Source organism: Nematostella vectensis, chromosome 9 (assembly GCF_932526225.1).
Source record: "Nematostella vectensis chromosome 9, jaNemVect1.1, whole genome shotgun sequence".
Taxonomy (NCBI): domain Eukaryota; kingdom Metazoa; phylum Cnidaria; class Anthozoa; order Actiniaria; family Edwardsiidae; genus Nematostella; species Nematostella vectensis.
In genome coordinates this window covers 10,288,909-10,312,702 of record NC_064042.1, presented here as the reverse complement: position 1 = coordinate 10,312,702, position 23,794 = coordinate 10,288,909, and the positions used below count along the sequence as shown (strand labels likewise).

At 39.2% G+C, this 23,794-nt stretch overlaps 1 protein-coding gene across 4 annotated transcripts in view; it reads right to left on the bottom strand.

The window, feature by feature from the left end:
* Positions 1 to 20,937, bottom strand: part of LOC116618443 (GRIP and coiled-coil domain-containing protein 2) — a 41,661-nt gene extending 20,724 nt beyond the window's left edge. For 2 of the 4 annotated variants that reach the window (XM_048732289.1, XM_048732290.1), the window contains exons 1-28: positions 20,736 to 20,937; positions 18,396 to 18,524; positions 18,111 to 18,195; positions 17,826 to 17,935; positions 17,342 to 17,464; positions 16,611 to 16,715; positions 16,090 to 16,185; positions 14,132 to 14,323; positions 13,501 to 13,605; positions 12,911 to 13,075; positions 12,284 to 12,388; positions 10,785 to 10,847; positions 10,396 to 10,479; positions 8,513 to 8,578; positions 8,206 to 8,310; positions 7,527 to 7,631; positions 7,059 to 7,163; positions 6,730 to 6,807; positions 6,367 to 6,447; positions 5,957 to 6,016; positions 5,654 to 5,770; positions 5,035 to 5,370; positions 3,791 to 4,207; positions 3,249 to 3,353; positions 1,518 to 1,601; positions 1,144 to 1,248; positions 408 to 608; positions 110 to 214 (exon numbers count right to left, since the gene is read on the bottom strand). In XM_048732289.1, coding sequence (XP_048588246.1) covers positions 110 to 214; positions 408 to 608; positions 1,144 to 1,248; positions 1,518 to 1,601; positions 3,249 to 3,353; positions 3,791 to 4,207; positions 5,035 to 5,370; positions 5,654 to 5,770; positions 5,957 to 6,016; positions 6,367 to 6,447; positions 6,730 to 6,807; positions 7,059 to 7,163; positions 7,527 to 7,631; positions 8,206 to 8,310; positions 8,513 to 8,578; positions 10,396 to 10,479; positions 10,785 to 10,847; positions 12,284 to 12,388; positions 12,911 to 13,075; positions 13,501 to 13,605; positions 14,132 to 14,323; positions 16,090 to 16,185; positions 16,611 to 16,715; positions 17,342 to 17,464; positions 17,826 to 17,935; positions 18,111 to 18,195; positions 18,396 to 18,524; positions 20,736 to 20,747 — 3,444 coding nt within the window. In that variant the 5' untranslated portion in view covers positions 20,748 to 20,937. Of the gene's footprint in view, positions 1 to 109; positions 215 to 407; positions 609 to 1,143; positions 1,249 to 1,517; positions 1,602 to 3,248; positions 3,354 to 3,790; positions 4,208 to 5,034; positions 5,371 to 5,653; positions 5,771 to 5,956; positions 6,017 to 6,366; positions 6,448 to 6,729; positions 6,808 to 7,058; positions 7,164 to 7,526; positions 7,632 to 8,205; positions 8,311 to 8,512; positions 8,579 to 10,395; positions 10,480 to 10,784; positions 10,848 to 12,283; positions 12,389 to 12,910; positions 13,076 to 13,500; positions 13,606 to 14,131; positions 14,324 to 16,089; positions 16,186 to 16,610; positions 16,716 to 17,341; positions 17,465 to 17,825; positions 17,936 to 18,110; positions 18,196 to 18,395; positions 18,525 to 20,735 lie in introns of those variants that run through there. The other 2 variants (XM_048732291.1, XM_048732292.1) reach the window with 2 other exon arrangements.
* Positions 20,938 to 23,794: the final 2,857 nt, after the last annotated feature.

Genomic DNA, 23,794 nt, shown 5'->3' with positions numbered 1-23,794 from the left:
CAGCTTCTCCATTATGTACTTCCCTATCTAACCCGGGCACTTACCTTAGCTCCTGTCCTTTGTACTTTTTTCCAGTATGTATATACACCTGTCTAACCCGGACACCCACCTCCTGTTGCTGTCTAAGCCCTTTGTACTGTTCTTCCATCATGTGAAGCGAGTGCTTGATCGTGTCTTTCTCTGACTGTGTTTGAATCACGGACTCGTTTAACTCCTAAAAAAAGGAACACAGAGGGCTGTTTCTTTCCCGTTCGCTTTATGCGGTATTTCTTACAAATGATAATTAGCATTCCGGTTGTTACGTTGTTTCTTTTGTTTGAATTTATCGAGGTTTATTACTTGAGTTTCTAACTATACCGATTTTTGGTTTTTATTCACATAGGATAGTAAATCATGCCTTGCATCACCTTGTTTCTCTCGTTCGCTTTATCCAGGTCTCTCATCACCGCTCCAAGTTTCTCCTTCAACTGATTCACGTGATCATTCGCTTTATCCAGGTCTCTCATCGCCGCTCCAAGTTTCTCCTGCAACTGATTCACGTGGTCATTAGCGTCTCTCTTCGCCTTCTTCTCTTCTTCAGCTTTCTGCTCCTCTGAATTCTTTAATTCCTAGACCACGACAAATACATCTTAGACGCGGACAGTGTGTAAGTGTGTAGAATGGGTGGGGTATTTGCTGAGTTCTCAAAATGACCAAAAGACCAAAACACCCCCCCCCCCCTGAAAACCACCCATCCCAAAGCCTCTCTCCTCTGTTATCATTTAGTGGACTAAATACCAACAACAATAACTTAGTTTTAACACCCTAATATAAAGTTAATCTTAATTAAAATTGAGTAAAACAAAATTAAATTCAATACACAATCATTGGTACCGAATGCATAGACTAGAAACGCCCATCTCTTTCCGTACCACATGTCACGTTTATACATTGTAACAGGTTGTAAATAACACAATGTTTAAGGTTGGTTTGGATGCCACAAGATATAATTGGCGTTAGATAGCCAATAGATTGCATGAGGAAGACATCAAGTAAACATAAACTGAGATTGCACAAATTGAATCAGCTACTATAATTAATGTTGTATTCGCTGTTTTTGACTATTTTTTCTCTAAATATACTTATTAACAACAGCAAGCATACTTCAATCTGTTTAGACATCTCTTGAGCTTTCTCTTCATACTCCGCTACATGAGATTCGAGCAGCGCTTTGTTGATCTTTAGCTTCTCAATCTCATCAACCAGACCCTGGAGCGAGAGGAAGTGTTAACTTTTAGTCCCATCGCCTAGCGACAAGAGCTTCGTGTGAAGTATGGGCGCATTAGAACACTTCAATTAACAATGAGAATGCGTTTAATTGAAGACAAAAGAAGTGATCCTAGACAATGTATTGGTTCAGATGTATCGTTTAATATCAAGACGCGTAGTGAGTTCGAAAGTTTGATTTCAGTCGAAAAACAAAAATTAGGTGTTGCGACAAAACACACCTATGAATATCGCGAAAATTCAGAGAGTACCTTATTTCCAGCCTTTTCCTTACTGAGCTCTTCGGTGATCTCTGCTAGATGACCCTCAAGTCGTTCACGCTCGCCGCTTTGCTCCTTAGAAATCAGAGACAAATGAGAGATAATAATTGAGCATCAGGTACAGCACTAGCGGTGCTGGATAAAGAAGAGGTAGTATCAGATCCAAAATTAGGAGGAAAACGATGTGCCAGGGGCGGATCCAGAAGTTTTAAAAAAGGGGGGGCCGAAGCAAAAGTTTCAAGAAAGGGGGGGCCGGACCTATTGTTCTTCCGTATATTTCCTTATATTTTTTTATATTTTTAAGCCAAATATCTGAAAAGGGGGGCCCCCTTTCCCCTCCCCTCCCCTCCCCCTAGATCCGCCCCTGTGTGCGGAGGACAGTAAGCAAATGAAAAGATGGATGAAAAATGCGAAGAGAAGAGGGAGAAGAAGTGAGAGGGGTTGGAAGTGCAGACGGAGCGAGAGAAGGAGGAGTGGAAAGGGGGGAGAATGAAGACTAGGTGGAAAGGAGTGTATTTTGAGGTTTGCAGAGAAGGGAGAGTTTATTATTGGATGTGTTAGGCGTGGACGAAGAGAGGAGGAGAAAGAGTGCATGTTGGGGTTGGCAGAGAAAGGAGGACGAGAATGGAATGAAGTAAACGTGAAGGAAGGGGACGAAGAAGAGAGTACTGTATGTTTGGGGTCACAGAGGAATGGGAAGGAAGAATAGTTGCGGGAACTGCAGATAAGAGACGAGGAGAGGTAAGGGGGAGTGTATTTGAGGGTTTCCAGAGAAAAGTGGATGAAATAGTGTATTTTAGGGATTCCAGAGAGAAATGGAGAGAGGGATTGACAGGCGAGGAGAGCTGGGGGGAGTGTATTTGGGGGTTTCCAGAGAAAAGTGGGTGAAAGACTGTATTTTAGGGATTCCAGAGAGTAATGGAGAAAGGGGTTGAGAGGTAAGGAGAGCTGCGGGGAGTGTATTTGAGGGTTTCCAGAGTAAAGTGGGTGAAAGAGTGTATTTTAGGGATTCCAGAGAGAAATGGAGAAAGGGGTTAAGAGGCGAGGAGAGGTAAAGGGGGAGTGTATTTGGGGGTTTCCAGAGAAAAGTGTGTGAAAGAGTGTATTTTAGGGATTCCAGAGTGAAATTGAGAGAGGGGTTGAGAGGTAAGGAGAGGTAAGGGGGAGTGTATTTGGAGGTTTCCAGAGTAAAGTGGGTGAAAGAGTGTATTTTAGGGATTCCAGAGAGAAATGGAGAAAGGGGTTAAGAGGTAAGGAGAGCTGCGGGGAGTGTATTGGGAGGTTTCCAGAGTAAAGTGGGTGAAAAAGTGTATTTTAGGGATTCCAGAGAGAAATGGAGAAAGGGGTTAAGAGGTAAGGAGAGCTGCGGGGAGTGTATTGGGAGGTTTCCAGAGTAAAGTGGGTGAAAAAGTGTATTTTAGGGATTCCAGAGAGAAATGGAGAAAGGGGTTAAGAGGTAAGGAGAGGTAAGGGGGAGTGTATTTGGGGGTTTCCAGAGTAAAGTGGGTGAAAAAGTGTATTTTAGGGATTCCAGAGAGAAATGGAGAAAGGGGTTGAGAGGCGAGGAGAGGTAAGGGGGGAGTGTATTTGGGGGTTTCCAGAAAAAAGTGGACAAAAAGAGTGTATTTTAGGGATTCCAGAGAGAAATGGAGAGAGGGTTTTTTTAGGGGGTTGCAGATGAAAGAGAGGGAGGAGTGAGGGGTGGAAAGTGCCCAGCCGTACCTGAACCATTGACTCCGTGGCCTGTAGTTTGTCCTCGATTATTTTGATCATCCCTTGAACTGTGCTATCCTCCTCTTCTGAGCCACGTAGCTTCAGTTCTAGTTCCTGGAGATGGCATCAAATATCTCAATATTGAACATCGATGACCTAATTTGACTCACAGGACAACACATAATGTCTGTGTTGGTCAAAATACGGAAAACCACATCATTGCCAACAAGCCCAAAAAAATAGATACGACCCATATAGGGATATTTTTCATAAAAACTGATATAAAAAATGAAGGAAATGTTCCAGGAAAGACTTTTACACCTTGAAATTATTTTCGATGTGAGTTGAAACGTAAGGATCAATACCGACCTATTTTCTAAGAATGCGCCAAGAATGGCTATCTACAAATAATCGATTGATAGGGGTCAAAGTAATGCAGAAACAGAAATCACTTCGATTTAGGGAAGCAGCGTGGGGTAAAAATACAATAAATCAATTAAGCAAATCCAAAGAAAAATAATCTTGGTTCTTGTTATCAGGGGTCAACTCACATCCCTGTCCTTTTCCAACGCTTCCATCTTCTCCGTCAAAGTCGCTAGTTCCTGGATCACAGCGTCGCGCTCCTCCGTCAAGGTGACCACTCTGGATTCAAGGTCATTTACGCGCGCAACTCCCTCGTCTCCTGCCCCTCTGACCTCTCCCGCACCATGTGTCTCTGCACCCTTCCCTTCTGTTGCTTGTGCGCCTGGATTAACATTAGTTAGTGATTCACCCTCTTGGTCAACCACGAGTTGAACATTGTTCTCAGATGTTTGAGGTGACGCCTTCTCGGTCATTAGCTTAAAGACCTGTTCAGCAAGGATCTCTTTCTCGTTCATACACCTTGAGATTTCCTCTTCCAGGGTAGAGACGCGCTGGAGAAGACGGGTGTTCTCTTCAGTCAGCCTCTCAGCAGTTTCTCTGAAATCCTTGGGAAGGTAAAGGAAGGGAAACTTTTAAAAAAATTGCACCCTATATTCTGTCTTTAGGAGACGAGAAGTAATTCTTCTAAAATTCTTGAGATAAGAAAAAATGGAAGGGGACCTTGAAAATTTCTACAATGGAAAGGCAGAATTATCCTTTTCAAGAGAGGTTTGAGACAGAAGATGTTATAAAATCTTTCCTCTAAAATCCTGGAAAAATAAAATGTCAAGGGAGCCTTAGAAACAGCAATCCTAATGAATGTAAATGAGTCTATGTCAGTAACCATTTTGTCATCCTTGCAAAGTACCAAGTGTGAGAAAGCATCCATTTCCGTCAGCTAATTGGGAAAAGCCATTTCGACATTTTCAATTGAATTTGTTAAATGAAGTACAAATTATGATGGTTATTTTTAATATTTCTTCACATAATCTGTCTTTCAAAATTAGTTAAAAACAATAACAACGGTGCGGATAACTAAGGCTCTTTAATTGGTCAAAAGACCCAAATTACCCAAACACTGCGCACGGAAAGTGGTAAAAATAAATAAGGTAATAAGCAATACCAAACAGTCTGCGTGGGGATCTATAAAGACGGTTCTTAGACCTGACGTAGGGTCCAACTAGGCCCCTTTCCCCAACCCACCCTTCCGCCTTACTTGACAAAAAATTAAACCACAAAGGTTCCTAAAGCCCCTACCTGGTCCAGAGCCTCCTACGTCTCTATCTACTGACTTTTTCAATGCCGGGATTCGACAAAATCTTGTAAACCCAAGTAACTCACGTCAGAGGCTCTGTAACCACACCACGGCGTCAACAGTAGAATGATCTCATACCTCGCGTTCTCGCTCAATATTCTGCGCGGTCTCGTTAACTGCGGACAAATCACTGTGAAGAGCGCTTCTTTCATTCGCTTGAGTCGCCACCTGCCTCTGTAAGGTTCGCTTCTCTTCTTCAATCCCCGCTATCCTCTCATTCACGTCTCGAATCGCTGCCTCTTGTTCGTTGTTAGTCTTTTCTAGGCCGTTCCTCTCCTCTGTTAAGGAAGCAACTCGCCTTTTCGCCTCCTCGCTGGATTCCTTTAGAGCTCTTTTTTGCTCGGTTAACAGTTTGATCTGCTTCATGTGTTTTTGCTTGTCATCGTTAAGAGACTTTACTTTGTTGACTAATTCCTAAAAGTAGGAAAACTTTAGCGAAATAGGGAGCAAAAAGCTACACATCACGACCATCGACCATCATTACGGCGACAAAATAAAAGTACTAGTTTAGGCCAGTAGATAGATAATCTTAATTTCAAAGGGTACGCGTTAGTTAAAAGTATTGTCGACCAGCTACTCTTTCGTTATTCTTTATAATATAAACAATAATACAAAAATACAACGGCTATGCCAGAATATTTGCACAGGGCTTTGAATATAAGTCAACTCTCGAGGGAGCCGGACGCATCATGTATACCTGGTTGCTCTTATTACACGTCAACTTATGCTCCTCCCACTGTTTCTTGAGAGCGTTGTACGCCGCCTGAACCTTGTCCTTCTCCGCCTTCATATGCTGCAAATGCTTTTGTTTTTCCTGAATGATTCAAGCAATGCATGCGTGACTCGTGCGTCGACGGGGAATCAAATGCTGAGTGGTTCAATTCCAGAAAATAAAATCCCTCGGGGGTGATTTCCTTTCCCACCCCACCTTCTGGCAATGACCAAAAGACCCACACTTGAACTACTCAAATGAATCAGACTAATTTTCAGGCCTAGTTACCTTTATCTTATCAGACTCGGCCTCAGTCTTGTTCTTTACTTCCAGTTCCGCTTTCAGTTCCTACAGAGAGAATAAAGCATACGTTGTCAATCATCCCACTAGCAGCCAATCATTTAACCCATCACCAGACATAAACTGTTCTCTCAGGACACTGGACTCATATACTGTCAATAAAACCAGTAGCAGCCAAAAACTTTATCGAATCACCCCATCATGCCATCATGAGACATAAAGGTTTATGGATATTGAGCTCATACGTTGTCAATCATACCACTAGCATTAAATCATTTTACCGTATTACCCCCATCACGTGATATCACCTGTTCGTTTAGGACATCGAGCTTATACATTGTCAATCATACCAGTAACAGCCAATCATTTTATCGAATTACCCAAGCACTTGACATCACCTGTTCTCTCACGACACTGAGCTTGAGTTCCTCCCTAAGGTCCCGGATGAGGTTAGCCGCTTTCTCTTTCTCTGCTTCGTCCTGTAATAAAATTACGAATTAGGAGCATGTGGAGTAATGTATAGATCATGCCTGCAAATGCCCCGAGATGAAAGCTCTAAGAGTTAAACAAAAGTAAAAGGACATGGTAGAATTAAGAACTTTATCCTGGTATGGCGATTGGTTCGCTGGAGTTCGTCATTAAATTGCCCTTATCAGCCATTATTTTTATTCAATATTGAAAAACGTATGTACTGAAAACGATATAAATTTAGTATTTTGCTGCATAAAAAAGGACTGCTGACAGTAGCTCATTAAATATACCTGATGTTGCTTGGGTATTCCATTGGAAGATTGACCATCCATCTCGGTTGGCAAGTTTTCCATCTTAGCCTTTAATTTCTATTAACAGCAAATTATACCAGGGCACTTAAATAAGTATCAAAATAGGACAGAAAGGGTTAGGGCGGCCTAATCCGTAGCAATCTCTCCGGATACCGTCCTCACCGGATGCCGTTTTCACCGGATGCGAACTGTTAGAAAGCATGGGGTCTGGGACTAGCTCATATTCCACACATCTAACCACAGGGAACCCAGTCAGAATGCCATTTCCTAGGCTGAGTAGGTGATCTACATAGTTGTGCCTTTCTCACCTCGTATTCCTGTAGCATCGTGTTGAATTCCTCCTGTAACGTCTTGATGGTAAGCGTAAGTTCGTCCTTCTCAAACAGAACCGTCTCGTGTTGCTTTTTCAGAGTCTAATTCGAACAAAGGATCCATTATGTAGATAACCCCACTTCAAGGAGGAAAACAGAAGTTATCTCAGGCCCGTACCCAGGATTTTTCTTCGGGGGGTGCGAAACCCGAAAACTTTTTTGCGGGGGGGGGGGGGGGGGGGGGAGGGAGTTCTCTGATAAAAATCTGACCACCCCCCACTCTGGTTACAAATTAAAGTGATCTAGCTTATGCTTTATAGTTTTTTCTACAGCTCGTCTATTGAGAACCAACAGTGGACATTCGGCCGGCCGTTCGCACCCCCTGCACCCCCCTTGGATACGGGCCTGTATCTGTAGAACAACCAGCAAATGCCATTAAAAACGACCATTTAAATGGGCTCTCACCTCATTCGTCTCTTCTATGACTTTCTGGTGCTCCTCCAACTCACTCACTCTCTTCTGAAGGGATTCGTTATCTGAGTACACCTTTTGGAATTCGGACATCAATTCCTACAAACAAGGTTAACATCATCATTAACATCATCGTTATCATAAACATTATCGTCATCGCACCATCATCATTGTTGTCATCATCAACATCGTCATAATCATAATTATCGTCGTCGTCATTGTCACCATCATCGTTTTACATCATCACCATCTTTGCTTTCATCATCAACAATATCATCATCATCATCATCAGTCATAACTCCACAATCCTCATTTTCCCTATCATGACTATCACAAAAAGAAACAGTATTATTCTTGTAAAGACAACACGTTGAGATGACACGATAGTCACAATCGTCGCTTTCGTCATAGCAGCAGCATCGCCATCATCATCATCAACATCAGCAGCATCGCCATCATCATCATCATCATCATCAACATCATCATAATCATCGTCGTCGTAGTCGTCATTATCATCACCACAACCATCACCATCATATCATCATCATCATTATTAACATCTCTATCACCATCAACACCACAATCACCGCCATATCATCATCATCACCATTATCAGCAAGAACAATAATCATACATTGTAAAATATCTTTCCCAAATGAACCATGAAGTTTACCTTATTCTTCTCTTCTGCCGCCTGAATCTCCTTCCTGGCTTCTCTCAGAGATCCCTCGACCTCGTCTTTTTCCACCTTCATGACCGCCAACCTCTTTTTCACATCCTGTGTACATAATACATAAATAGATGAACATATTTATGACAAAAATAGTCCCTTAAATCATAAATTTAGCTGATAAAAGAGAGATTCTGTATGAGATTAGGTATGATACAAGTCAACGTCGAGCTCGATACATGTCTCAACTCCGGGCGCTGACACAATATGTGCAATGCATGGAGAGTGGTTACGAGAACACTACGTTTACCTTTGCCGACACTCTGGTCAGATCCTCCTGTGAAGTACTGATCTCTTTAAGCTTCAACTTCAGCTTCTACAATAAAAATGTTTAGTGGTACTCAGTAGATGAATAACATCAACACATAACAATAAAATGACTTCAAAAAACAGCAGTGTCTCGGATGTAGGGGGGGGGATTGTGGGGGTTGCAAGCCCCCCTTTCGATTTCTTCGTGTCATACCCCCTACTTCATGCTGTACCAGAAAACACAACACAGACATAGACATCGACGTAGACATAGACACCTTTATTTAAAATTAAATTAATCATATTATCCCAGGGTAGTCCATTCAGAGAGGCTATACCTCCGTGCTATCAACTGGATCCCTGGGAGCAATATGCCATCCCCATCGTCCCAAGCGGATGATGAAATTAGCGTGAGATGAAGAAGTGGAAGATCTTAATAAATCAACGAAAACGCGAGCGACTAATCGTTAACAAAATATAGCACCAAATCAATGAAATAAAAAATATAAACTTACTCCAGAAAACATTGTCAGTGCAGAAAAGCGAATGTCAAATGACTGCTTTATAAAAGTAACGAAAAGCGGTGGAAATATTAGTTTAAAAAATATATATATCACCAAAGCAATGTTACAAAAAGGATGACGTATGCGTTTGGTTGACACACGTGTAAAAGATATCCGCAATGACGCTTGGGTAACTCGCGAAATCCATCTACGGTACCTTATTATCAAGAAGAAGGCGTTTTTTCTCAAGACTCGTAGTTCTTAGTGAGGATTGGAGCTGATTGCGAAGGTTTGTAAGAGAGCTAAGTTGTTTCTTAGTCTCCTAAAACATCAACATTAAGTTGTAAGCAGGGCAAAATTTACGTGGAAAAAATGACATGGAAAGAATAGAATACTGGAATGGAAGAAGGGAAGGAGTGTAAAAGAATGTGCGAAGACACAATTCAGAAAATAAGAGTGGAAAATAAGTGGCTCTAACCTCTAACACCAAGGGTATAGCGTTATTCTTAATCCTAAATATAGAGCAAAGTCTACGACGAATATTTCCCGGACCTTCCCCAAATGGTACTAATTGATAATTGATAAGTACCGAGTCTATCACGAATATTACCCGAACATTCCCTAATGGTACCAATGACCGTTAATAAGTACCGAGTCTACCACGAATATTACCCAGACATTCCCAAATGGTACCAATTGACCATTGATAAGTACCGAGTCTGTCAAGAGTTTTAGCTGGAGATTCCAGAATGAACCGATAGATCCTCAAATACCAGAGTCTGTTTCGAATAATACACGCTATAATTTTTCGTATTGTACCGAGTGGCCGTGAACAGTGTCGAATAATACCCTGAAATTTTCTGTACAGTACCGAGAAACCACCGAATATACCAATGACATAGGCGAACCATGAATAACCATGATATAAGAGAGTCCGTATATAACCATGATATGAGCAAATCTTTCAAGAATATTATCCAGACATTTCCAAATGGTACCGAGTGACCGAGTAACTTTCCGATTGGTAACCAAAGATTACCACCCAGAGACTGGCAGAGCAAAGCAGCAAAGCATATTGATGTGCCCACTTTATGAAGGTTTTATCTTTGGAGTTTGACTGAAGACTATGATATTGGGAATTTTTAAAAGTCTTTATATAGAGGTTGCCGCTCAAAGGAGATTCGTTATTAGGCGGTTCTACTGCTCTGCTAATGCTCTGTTTCCAAGGAAGGCCACGCGCGCATAAAATTTTTCCCGCCAATATTTTCCCGTCTGAAAACTTGTATTTACAGCATATTCTCCTGCGCACCTGTTATTTAAATATGGTAACAATAAGTAATTGGGAGTTTTTTTCATATGTGTCTCTGTGCATATTTGTTACCTCGTGTGTGATTTTCAGCGTCTTGATTGCTTTGACAGCCTTCTCTTTCTCCGCCTTCACTTTATCTAACTCGTCGCAAAGCTCCTAAAAAGAAAAAAAATTATCAAATATCGCGTTACGGCTTTTTAAAGAAAGCAAAACAAAGATACCGAAAACAGGGCAATTAACTTTACAGACGGACAGACCGACATAACAGCATTAAAATAACATTTGAGATGGTTAAGTTCGAATCAATGGGTTATAAAACTATAAAATTATTACGCGCAGAAGAAGATGTTGTTAGAAAAATTAGTACAATTACACCCAGCACCTTTTAGATAAACCACGAAAAACCTTTTTTTTGAGATCGAAAGGGGACGTCTTAGCCGCATTTATTCGCGTGCTTTTACCTTCACATAAAACTTATTTTCGTCGCGTTCCTTCAAGACAGCTTCAAGCTCAAGCTCTGTATCCTGGAGGCAAAACACACACCTTCAACCAAGGTGTTCCAGGAAACGTTCCAGGAAAAGTGCTTTGTATATGAATGTCCAGGAAATGTGCAGAGTGATAATGTTACCATAGGGAAATTACTTTAAAGGAAACGTGCAATGCATGCATCTCTAGGAACTGCGAATACATATATGGGAATTCACGAATATTTCTAGGAATTATTATTGTGAATACATGCAAATTCACCAAGAAAGAAAATGTGCTTTATAGGAAAAAGGCAAAGTTGAACAATTGCAGATACATGCGAATGAATATTTTTAGGAAATGTACTGTAATTTATAGAAAGCGCACAAATACTCCAAAATCCTTAACATTTCTAGGAAAAATTGAAAATACATGTGGATGAATATTTCTAGTAAATTAAATTTATAGAAAGCGTACAAATACTGCAAAATCGTAAACATTCCTAGGAACAATTGCAAATACATGTGGATGAATATTTATAGGAAATTAAATTTATAGAAAACGTGCACATAAAACATCAAGAGTCATGAACATTTCTAGGAAAAACTTCAAATCCATGAGAATTGGAAAGGAATGTGCTATCAAATATTATTCTTACATTGTCTGCTGGGTTGTGGCTGTATTAAAAAATATATATCGGATTATCCTTGATGGGTTTACAAAAGAGATTTATTGAAGTGCAAATAAAACATGCTTCGAGAATAAATGGCAAATAATGGCAAATTAGGCACGAGCCACATTTCGTATTCTCTCTCTAAAGACTTAAAAAGATAGGAAATCTAACAAAGTCATTTACAATAGAGCAACCATGAGACGATGTGAATTCTACCGGATACGCTTTGTATAAAAGTTGTTAAACTTGTGCAAGATGACAATGTAGAAAACAAGGGGCATTAAGATGGATTGGGCTGATTAAATGTGATTAGTACACAACTCCGTACAACACTTCGTGATATCGGACATTGTACTTCCATCTCGTATAGAAAGGTAGGAAACAAAACCCTAAAATTAAAACCCTTAAATTAAAAGAGAACAAGAGACTTAGAAGCGAATGTACAAAGCCATGTACCGACCAAATACTTTAGGGACATAAGGGCCAAGACTATAAAAATCAACAATTTTAATCCTTAGTTTTAATTTCCATTGGTCAGATATAAGTTGTATGGCGGCTGCTTGAGGCGCCCTCTATGCATACAACTCAACCACGTACTGCATCTGCGCTCTTTTTGAATAAGACAGATTTATTTTATCTATTTTAAGGGGTACCTAGTGACCTAGTGTAGGATCTAGACATATTGGCCAATTGTTTGCCTTTTCAACACCATTCGAGCACCAGGAATCCAGGTATTTATATGGAATAAGGGCCTGATTATTGCATACACAGGGTACCTAGACCCGTAAGGGACAACTGGTGTTGGATCTGGACAAACTATACCTTGTTGGTCAAGTCTCTGCCTTCAAACTCCATGTGCAAGGTGTCCAGGGCATTACGCAAATGTTCATTTTCCGCACTTTTTATCTCAATCTCACTGGACAAGCTCTAAAATTTAAAAAAAAAAAAGTTTATAATAATCATAAGGGAGAAATTCCTCTAGAATTTGTGCACATTTGTGCTGTTATTTCAGATACACCCTCATATATTTGAAGAAGGTGGCGCTTTAGTGTTCACCACTTTCTTCAAAGGCAAACAAAAAACAACAAAGGATTTATAGATTTTAAAGCCGCATTGTCACCAGTTTACTTCCGGTCGATTACCTAACAATATCCGATGATCTTTAACGGAAAACGCGAAAAATATTTCAAAATATTGAAAGCAGTGTGTCTATTGGAAGTTTCTTTGATGATGTGATTGATAATTTAGAGCGGATGGCCTGTTAAATATCTCGGATTCAAATAGATTCTTTTGTCTTTTAAAGGTTGAGGTCTCCGTCGGACCTCCGGAAGTAAACTGGTGACAATGCGGCTTTAACACACACTTTTTTCTTTTAGAATGCGAATAAAAAAACAATCTTGTGTTCATTACCATCTTTCTTATTAGGCAATTTACAAAGCAATCCCTCACCTCAATGCTTCCTCTAAGTTCTTCATTTTCCTGGATCAAGGTGTCTGTAGACTGATTTGAGTTCCTAGCTGCTGTCACTGGCTTTCTAGGTTTCTGGGAAGTACTGGGTTTACTGGAGACTTCATTTTTTACTTTCTGAAGTACAGCAAGCTGAGACTGCAATTCCTGTATTTAGAAGACACAGTAATTAGCTTACAAAAGATCAAATAATTAAAGTAACAGATGTTGTGGGAGCTACAGTATGGAAGACAAGTTTCCAGTAGATGTTTAGAAATTTTTTTATCAATGTGGCTGACTTCTTTTTTTTCAGTACTTCTTTGTTTAGTGTTCATCCATCAAGTGTTAATACTTGTAAACACTGAAGATGGTACTGTATGTACAGCACCATGGGCCAAACCAAACCAAACAGCTATTTTACATCCCCCAACACAGGCTTATAAAATGCAGGATCGGGAACATAAATAGGATGCTATGTTCATCAATGTTAACGTGGACCTGGATGTTCAAGCCAAAAGGCTCAGTAAAAAAAAAAAAGAGGAAAAAGACTAGCTGGGTTTTTTTTTACACCCTGGGCCTGCCTTCAAGCCTACCTGGTTGTTCTGCTCCTTGACTTTGAGTTGCTCCTTGAAGGACTTGAGAACCTTAATCATATCCTCCCGCTCCACAGAAAACTGTTCCAGATTTTCTCGCAGTTTCTAAACATGGAATGATTGGACCTTAGTCTTCAGTTGTCTACAGCAGTGGATGCAAAATAAGTCTGGTTTCATTTGTAAAAATGATAACAAAGCCTTTTAAACACATGAATTGTCCAGCCCTACAAACAAGCATCATTTTGCTTTAAAAGGCGGCATCTTTTTATCTCGTTAACGTAATTTCCCTTCAGCATTCTAACCAAGTTGGTTGGTTCACCCAAACTTGCAAAAACCTTGACGACAGGTCTAACTTAACCTGATTTGGAGTGGCTCCTCTAAACCTACAAGCCATCTGGCTACAGGCTTGAATTAACCTGATTTTGCAGGTCTGACTTTACACAGCCATAGCAGGCCCTAAATCATTTGGGGGGGGGGGGGGGGGGGGGATACAGAAACATAATAAAACATTGGGAAGGGAGGACAGATCCAGGCCCCTACTTGTCAGTTCCTTATATATTATTTTTAAATTGGGGGGGGGGGGGAGGCACATGCCCCCAGTGCCCCATCCCATGCTACGGCCCGGCTATACCTGATTTTCCATGTTTAGTTCTTCCATGGCTTTATCATCAGGAGTCTTTCTTTTCTCTTTCAATTTCTTCAGCTCAGCACGTAAGGTGTCTAGCTTGGCTTTCAAGTCCCTGCAGGTTTGAGTTAACTTGCTCTTCTCTTGATCCTGTTTCTCTATTGTCGACTGATTTTGCTCTCTTTCAGCCTGGAGTTTCTATAAGACAGAGATAGGAAATTTTAAATATTGCAATATTTGGTATAATATGATTATGGCAAAAAACAAATCCATTACCATATATGCAAGACAATTTACTAATGTAGTACTTGTAAGTTGGGATGGGGAATTCCTGTCCAGGGGCAGATCAAGAATTCTTGAAAGAGGTGGTACAGTAGGAAATCAATATATGGGCAATTCCACATGAGAAGTATAAATAAAATGCTCTTTTTAAAAAGCAGCATAGTTTAAAAACAATTGCAATAAATCATACCTAAAATACTTGAGTTTGTCAAAAACACAGAATTTGGGCCAGATGATTACGCAGGGGGGTACCCTTGGGTCAAAATATTCAAGACTTTTATGTAGCTCAAATTGGCATGTTTTTACACAACAATAAAAATGAAAATGACAGAACAAAATGGTGATATTTGTAAATACCTTTTAATAATATGGAGTTGTTTCATGATAAGCAGTCTCTGTCAAGGTGTGGGGGTGTGATAATGTACATTTTTTGTTTTTTTTGTTTTCGTTACGGAAGTAAAATAAAAAATGTTAAAAAAAAACACAGTTTTGTTTTCTTTAAAACCAACAGAACAGGAATCTTCTCATGAGCTCTGGCAATCTTCTAAATTAGTTAGGGGGTGCACAGTTTATGCAAAGATATTTTGGCTATGTGTTTATTTTGTAGTTGTAAATGTGTTAAGGATGTTACACTATTAGCGTTACGAACGTTACACAAATAGTGTTACAGATGTTACAATGCATTTGCTTTCACTACAAAAAAGAGATAATAAATATTTTTATTGGCTGTAAAGATGCTTCATTTTAAAATGTCTTTAAAGTAACCATATAAAATACATTACAGGAATTTTGCATTTAATTGCGAATTTGAAGAAGCAAGGGATTTTACTGTAACGTCCGTAACACCATATCTTCACACAAATAACAATTTAGACTGAAGGCCTTATTTCTCACCAATTTAACTGAAGCTTTATCTCATAACTAACTTTTGTTTTACCACCAGAGATTTGGCTTAAACTCATATATTTTTCAGGGCTTCTGGAATTACGCGGAAAAAAAACTCAAAATTATGCAGGATTCTTTGCTAAATAACATGCTAAATTACGCGGAAAATCAATCATTACGCGCTAAATTAAGCGGGATTTTGCAATACATTTTTCTTTAAAAATCAAAATTTTGCAGGATTCTTTACGGAATTACGCGCTAAATTACACAGAATATCAACTGTTACGCCCAAACTACATTTTGTACCGAAGGAAAGCACGAAATAACTTAAAAAAGTTTTTTTTTTTATTTGAAAATATCTTAGGCAAGTTTTCATTGGCTCCTAGCCACCAGCCAATTAAAAAAGGTATTATTAGTCCTAGGCCTTCGCGGTTTAGCAAAGAACTCAGTTTGAAACATCGCACTCTTACGAAGAATATCTCTCTTTTTTTACGAGAAATAGAGGTAAAAACCCTAAAAGAACATATCAGCTGTGCAATTAAATGTTTTGTCTTTCAAAATTTTAACCAAATTACGGGGGATTACGCGGATTACGCGGAAAAAGCCAAATTACGCACTTCCGCACAAGCGCGCAATTCCAGAAGCCCTGATTTTTAAATCACAAGGGGACAAATCACAAAAATTGTCTTCTGAATGTAATGTCCGTAACAAAGAACTGCCCATATATCTTAATTTTGATTCATCTTACTGTTTAGTAAACAATTTCATGGAATCATGATATAAAATAGTTTTCTGACCTGAATTTTTTGTAGTAGCATCTTATTATCTGCCTGTTTTTGCTCCAGCTTTTTTTCATCATCAGACCCTTGCCTGTCAATAGCTATCTCATACTCCTAAAATGAATCCAACATGTTAATAAAGATTATAATAAGAATGGCAGTGAGCTGGGCCCAGGGGGGGGGGGGGCACTGATAAAAACAGACAGGGTTATGATCAGCAAAATGAATTTTAAGACTAAGGGTAGCACTTCAGGTGTGGTCAACTGGAATTCTGACCCGTAAGAAATAGCAAATTGGGTGTAGTTGAAGGAACTTTTAACCCATAAGTGATAGCAGAATCAGAAAAACCCTTAAAAACTCCCTAAGGAATAGTAGTAGGACAATCACCCCTGTCTACTTTCCTGGAGAGCCCTCCCCCCCCCACCCCCAGAGAGTTGGGTATCTGATTATTACTGTAGGCCTAATAACTTAGGATGGCTGCCTAGTGGACAGTTGCCTAATGACTGGGTCGCCTAATTATCAGTAGCAGTGGGCAATACCTTGTTCTTTTGCATGGCTTGTTCGTACTTGGCCTGTAAGGTTTTCAGGGATGTTCGTAGGTTATTCCTGTCTGTTGTTACTCTTGTGATTTCTTCATCTAGTTCCTGATGAAATAATACACACAATAAATTTCCCTTTAATGCTCACATATACAGTGGAATCTCGATGAACTTGATACTGTATAATAATATGGCACAATCAACCATCAAATGTATGGAAAATAATCTAAATTTAACAATATTCTTGATTTATAACAATGCAATTTTTCAGTTCCTTGCCATGTAGTCATATCAGGGTTTCACCGATATTGACTTCACATGAGAAAAAAATACATTAATTCTGCTGTAATTATCACCCATATCAAAATCATTGTGCACATAGGTCCCCTGTATGAGATGCAAATAGTTCATTTGCATGTGTTTCTACTTGTACAAGTCCCCCCCTCTCACTTGACCACACCCTCTACAGTAGATGTGAATAATCCATTTTCCCCTCCTCTCACTTCATCACATCTGATCTAGGTGTGAATACTGTAGTTCATTTGCCTGTGTTTCTACTTGCACAAGTACCACCCTCCTCTCACTTGACCACAACCACTCTCGATGTGAATAATCCATTTGCCTGTTTTTACTTATACAAGCTTCCCCTCCTCTCACTTCGTCACATCCGATCTAGATATGAATACTGTAGTTCATTTGCCTTGTATTGAAAAAGTTTATTAGAATCTTACTTTAACTACTTCTTCGTGTTCTCTGCTGAGCTCTCCGTATTTCATTTTTATATCATCATTTTCAGCCAGCATCTTTTTTCCAAGCTCAGCTGCCATTTTTAGCTCTTCTTCTTTCATCATGATCTGTCGTGCAGCAGGAGTTAAATAATAGGAATTCGAAGAATGAAAGGGGAGTGAAAAGATAAGGAGACGCACTGGGAGTCTCTGAAAATTGTAATAGCGTCTCTTCCATTTTCCTGTTCCCTACCCTCAACCCCTAATTTTTCTTGCACCATACCGCCAGACCTGAAGCCAGGATTTTAAGGAAGGGGGGAGGGTTCTTTTACCTATTTAGCTTGTCCTAGCTCACAGTGATACTTAATTTTCCTTCATGACAGCAGACCTTACAGTCAAGTGGGGGTTCTTCAGAACCCCTTTGAATATGGGCCAGGCCTCTGACCACAATGTTCTATGGATCATTATGGAGGATTCTTAAATCATTCACCTTGTTCTTTTTCTCAAACTCAGCATGTACCCCACGTGCAAGCCAGGAAGACTTCTCTGCTTCAAGCCTTTGGATCTCCTCCTTCTCCTGGTTGAGCTGAGAGCTTAATTCTGGGTAAAGCATTTTAGGTTACTACAGTATTACCGTGTTGATACCCTTCTATTTAAAAGCAAGAAAACTTCCATCTCTCTTACAATTTTTAGGAGACTCAAACATTAAAATTCAATGTATTTTATTTTATGCCACGTACAGTTTGTACAGTATGTTATTTTGATGAATCAATACCTTCACACTTTGATCTTGATTGTTTCAATAATGCCATTTGCTTTTTGACAAATTTAATGAGTTCCTCCTTAGGAAGGCTATCAAGCTGAAACAAGGTTAATCAGAACACACATCAGTGATATACAGTATGCATTCCAGCTTCTGTATGTACTGTATATCAGATATACAACAACACATAAAAACTCTTGCTACAAGGTAAAAAAAAAACTGCTAATTGCGTAACTTTCTTAAAGCACTGGTGGCCATAGTGTGTGTCACAGTTTAATGCTGCTTCCATTCCTTTACCTTTCCAGGCGTGCTTTTCCCTGGTTGTGCAAGTAAGGGTTGCATTGGCTGCTTTGTGTCAGACATGTCTCCATCGACAGGCAGTGTGCCATGTCCATTTGCGGTCTCCATTTCTGGGCTTCTATCGCTCTGTAGAACAAGCAAAAATACCCATATTAAAAGGACTCAATTTCTTAATGAGCTTGAATGCATTGTGTGACAGAGGTCAGAACACATGCCCTGTAGGCTACATTTATCTAAAATCTGACAAATACTTGTCAGTTAGTCAGGGCTTTAGCTACAGATAAGCTGATAGGGGATGGTTTATTCAGTCTGCCCTGAAGAAGTCTAATTTAAGACAATTTCCAGTTTTTGGTGTATTGTATTCATTCTTCTGGTTCGCGGACATGACTATTTGGGCTTTTTGTATTTACTGTATTCTGATAGGGAAGGGGGTGGTATTGCTCTAGGTTCAAGTGATAGTCACACCAGTTCAGTTGGGCCGACGAAAAAATCAACCAACAAGAGACAAAATAATCCATTAGAACCTGTGCTATTTAACAGGCCATCCACTCTAAATTATCAGTCACGTTGTCAAAGTAACTCTCAATAGACTAAATGCTTTTATAATTTTTAAAACTTTTTTTTGCATTTTCCATTAAAAATAATCGAAGATATGTAATTGACAGGTACAGTACAGGTATCAAGTATCACAACCTCCAATTGCGAGTGTTCGAGTCCACATTAAAAACGCGACACAAGACAATCGACTCTTGCACTTTTAATAAGGCAATCGAGAGTAAAGCCACTCGCACTCGCAGAAATCGTGCAGCTCACAAATTCAGCGAGTGCCTATGTGTTACACTGTAGGATGATGACTCAAATATGAGAAATCTAATGAAACCGAGTAATCTTCTTCGTAGACAAGACAAGCTAAAATACGCAACACTGTGACTCTTATTGGAAATATAATTTGAACTCACTTCTGTAAAGGAACAGAATATCGCTTGAAATATCTTGAGCTGTTCGTGGCCAATCAAAAGGTATACATCAAGGGAAAAGCTTATTAAACAAACATAGGAACAATCTACAGGGGCGTAGCCAGGGGGCCCGGGCCCCCCCTTCTAGCAGCCAAAAATACAGTAAATGTATGAGACATTATCTAAAATACAGGAGAAAATGTCTTGAAAGGACCTTTTGGGCCCCCTCCTGTTAAAAATCCTGGCTACGCCGCTGATCTAAGATAACGCGAGGAAGACATCGTATAAAGTAATAGGCCGCCATCGATATGCAACATATACATCTAATTATTGTAAACAAACAAATTGACTTCGCTTGAAACGCTTCCTGCTGTAAAGAATCCATGCACTCTTCCTTCTAGATTTATTTTTGTGTCCTTTATGCGTAAAAAGGATAGCGCAATTTGTAAAAACAAAGACGTGTAAAATGACGCGTCAACCGTAGTAAACTGGTAAGATTGCTACTTTTACTTTTAGAACTTTAACTTTTAGAAAAGTGAACATGGAAAAAATTGTCCCCTCCCCTGACATATTATTAGTGTTGTTGTTAATTCCATATACAATATACTGATACACTAATAATTAAGTGTGAGTAGATATTAAATGGATTCTAAATCAGTAAAGGGAGGAATATAAATAACGAAAACATAAAAGATCTTTTTAGAATAGCTATGCTAATGTAACAAACAGCTAATTACAAACAGTTACTTATTACCTATTTACAATCAGACAATTTTGTATCTAAGAGAAAAATATTTATTACTTAATAAGTTCTGAGAAAAAAGCTCATACAATGCTATAGTGGATTTTTCAAATTTATCATAACTTGTGTTAAGAAAATTAAAGAGCAAGAACAGTTGTACTTCATGAACTACGAAATCTACAGGGTCTCTCTATTGTTGTCTGATAGCATCTAAATCATTCATGTGTACAAAGATTGAATTCAACTGGTTGATTCCAGTGAACAATAATCCCAAATGAAATGAGCTCATGAAAAACGTTTCGGTCCAACATTTCTTTACCCAAATAAATAAGCTTTACATATAGAAGTGAGCTTCTGTGTTGACAAAAGTGTTTAGAAGATGTTGTTTATATTTCTCTCGATATAATCGTTAAAATCTTGCGGTTCACTAAGATACCAAAACAATAGGAAATGTGACAAATCGTTAAATAAAGCCATCGGAATTCTGATATACAATAGCTTAATCCTTTTTATACTTAAAAATATAAAGTAGTTATTAGCTTGGACACGTAGATTAAGAAAAGGCAGAGTAAAATAAGACCTTACAAGAACGAGAAAATATAAGAACAGTTGTATGATGAATTTAGCACGAACACTTACGATGGCTGCCATTTCAACGTCTTTCCACGTTAAGGGAAATAAAAATCTCCAGACTAGCTTTCTTGAATATCTTCAACGGCGCCCCTGCTATATCATTATGTTATTGAATATTCCTTGCGTTTTCATGGGGAAAAAAACGAAGCATGAAAAGTTTCTAACTTTCATGTTTTGCCACCATGGCAGTGGTCAGCGGTGTTTGAGCATGCGTACTGTGACTCGGTGACGTGGTTTTTATATTTTATATTAACCCATTGACCCCTGGCTTTTTTGGAGCTGAATTTACAAAAAAACAGACTGAAAACAGATACCTCCCCCCCTATTCTGAGTTTTATACAGCCCGTCAAAGTCAAACACAGCTGCACCTAGTCAGCGGTATCCAAGCTTTCCAACAGTGCTTTGCGGTCCCCACTTTTAATCCCTCGTCGTTGTGCTGAAGCCAGCACAAGTTGATGGTTGCTTGTATTTTTCATCAAAAATACAGCTATGAGCATATTAGGAGAGTGTCTCAGGACATCATGAAGTCTTTTGGGGCATAATTGAGTGCTTTGCTTATGGATATTTGCAAGCAAAGGTGGATTCATGATGATTTTTTCTTGTTTGGCTTTGCCCGGATGAGAAAATAATTTTCTAATGAATCACCACAGCTCTCCTAAATGCTGTCTTTTCTGAAACCAAATTGATTCCAAAATTGTTTACACTGCTATTCTGGGTCTGTATGACCTGGAATTGATTTGTTTGGCTTCGGGGTGAAAAGACTGTCTAAAAACCATCTGACTTTGGGGAGAGGAGTGTTGACTGGCCCTCCCCTCGTGAATTTCCCCCTGGATCTCCCAGAATGCTTTGCAATACGTAAAGATATTTTCGTGGTTGTACAATCCTTCAAGGAATGGACATTGTGTTTTGAGGCCAAGGAAATGTACCTGGAGGATCAGAATAAAGGTATCTATTTGTGTCTTGAGCTGTGTTTGCTGATCTCTCTCCCTTGTGTGGTATTTTGAGCGTTTTATTAAGAGGGGTGATTCTGCTTTTCTCTCCTTGTTCGATTTGAGATTTGTCAAAGAACCTGTGCTATTATTTGGCTTAAGAGTAGATGCCAACACCTTGATTGGATGCATATCTGCAAGACCATTTATCCCTTAGACTGATGCCTGAGTATCTTTATCTTGTTGTCTTTATTTCGAATTTATGAATTTTTTGGGTTGTGGGTACTTCCCAAAGCCGGTACAGGCCGGTTGAGGGGTCAATATGTTTATATAGGATATACATATGAATGAATGAATATGTCGCGAACTTTAATAGAAATTATGTATGTGTTATTTATTTAGGGCAAAAACGCCAAATTCTTGTAGCGTGTTTTCTGTGGAAGAAACAACAATTTTTGGCTGAATTTTCTTGATATGGTGACAAACGGGGGAGGCCACAGTATGCTCTAGTGCCAGCGTGTCATATCCCAGAAAAGAACACAGCTTAATTGCCCAAAGTGATGTAAAAGAGAAAAGAAAAACCGTTCTAAGCAAAATATGTATTAGCGAAGGCTTACTTACCCGAAAAGAATCGTTTCGCAGTAGTACTTAATACCAGGAGAACCTAATTACCTAAAACTCATTCTCTTTGAATCTCAGCCAGTCATTTCAACATTTGAAGAATTTCTGGACGATCTGAACTACCCCCTCGGTAAAACCATCAATGGGCTAGTCCCTCCCCCACTGTCTGGTCCAACCACCCGCCGAGCGTAACCCTAGCTGTACTGCCTGTACGGGGGGGGCCTTCGAGTTCAAGGAGAGACAATTCCAGGACAAGTACCTCAAGACAAACTTTGGTGACGGGGACGGGACGGTTAATAGAAAGAGTGGAAGGGGTCTTTACAGTTTAAGAAGACTCGGAAGTGAATAGTAGTGACGAGACAGTTCCCTTCCCAAGACCGAGCGTATGGCGATTATTGGGGATAAACGGGTGATGGATTTTATTAAGGGGTTGCGGAGGGGTTGCCTCAAGTCCATGGCGTCCTCTTTTATGATCGATGATTTTTTAGTTGGAATATTTTTCCCGTCCCCTCACATTCTGAAGTCCCTCTGGTATGCCCGTTTTCTTTACCGCGAGTCTAGTGCGTGTATTTTTGGGAATTTTTTATTTGTCCTCATATACAAGAGTCTGCACCCCTCGAATCTCGCAAGGCGTGTTTAGGAAAATGGAGCACCATGAATTTGTATGTTGGTGTATTTCTTAAGCTTTGTGGTCTTCTCAAAGTTATAGTACAATATTTAATAAGATATTTATTAAGGTATAAAGTATTTTATAATTATATTATAATTATAATATTTATAATTATATTATAAAAATAACTATTTTATATTATATTAACTTTTTATTATTTATTGAATTTTTTTTATTAACATAACCAGGCATCATTTTTGTGGCACAAAATGTTTTAGTGTATAGTTATTATCTCACCATCGTTATGCGATGTACGCTTTAGATGAAGAATCTGCTAATTAGTCCATATCCAACTTGCGGTTAAAATTTTGGTTTTGAATGTCTAAAACTTGATTGATATTATCATCCTAGAATAGATTGGATTGGGAGTCTGATTTGCAAAGGGTTTATAGCCTACAGAAACATTCTTTACACAATTCGGATCAAGGACTTTCAAAGCATAAAAATTGTAAGATTATTTAGTAAATATCTAAATATATAAATTGCTGAGAAATTGTTCATTAAAATGTCGATTGATTTAACTGATTGTGATTTATACCAAAGGTCCTTACATAGCTACTATAACTTATAACTACAGTGTTACTATCAAATCTAACAACTGCTGATTCACTTGAAAATTAATTACCTTACTTTACCTTAGTCAATGCATGCTTAACTCGCCAGTGGTCTTGCGGATTCAGACTGCTAAAACCACGTATGAAGCTCAAACATTTCCCTAGCCTTCTAAAAGTCCAACAAAAAATCATCGGCATTAAAAGCCTTTTTTATCTCCAAAGAATGTTCTAAAACTTTTTATTGTCTTTTCCAGGTTCTCTTGGTTTTCAGCACGAAAACAGACAACTCGG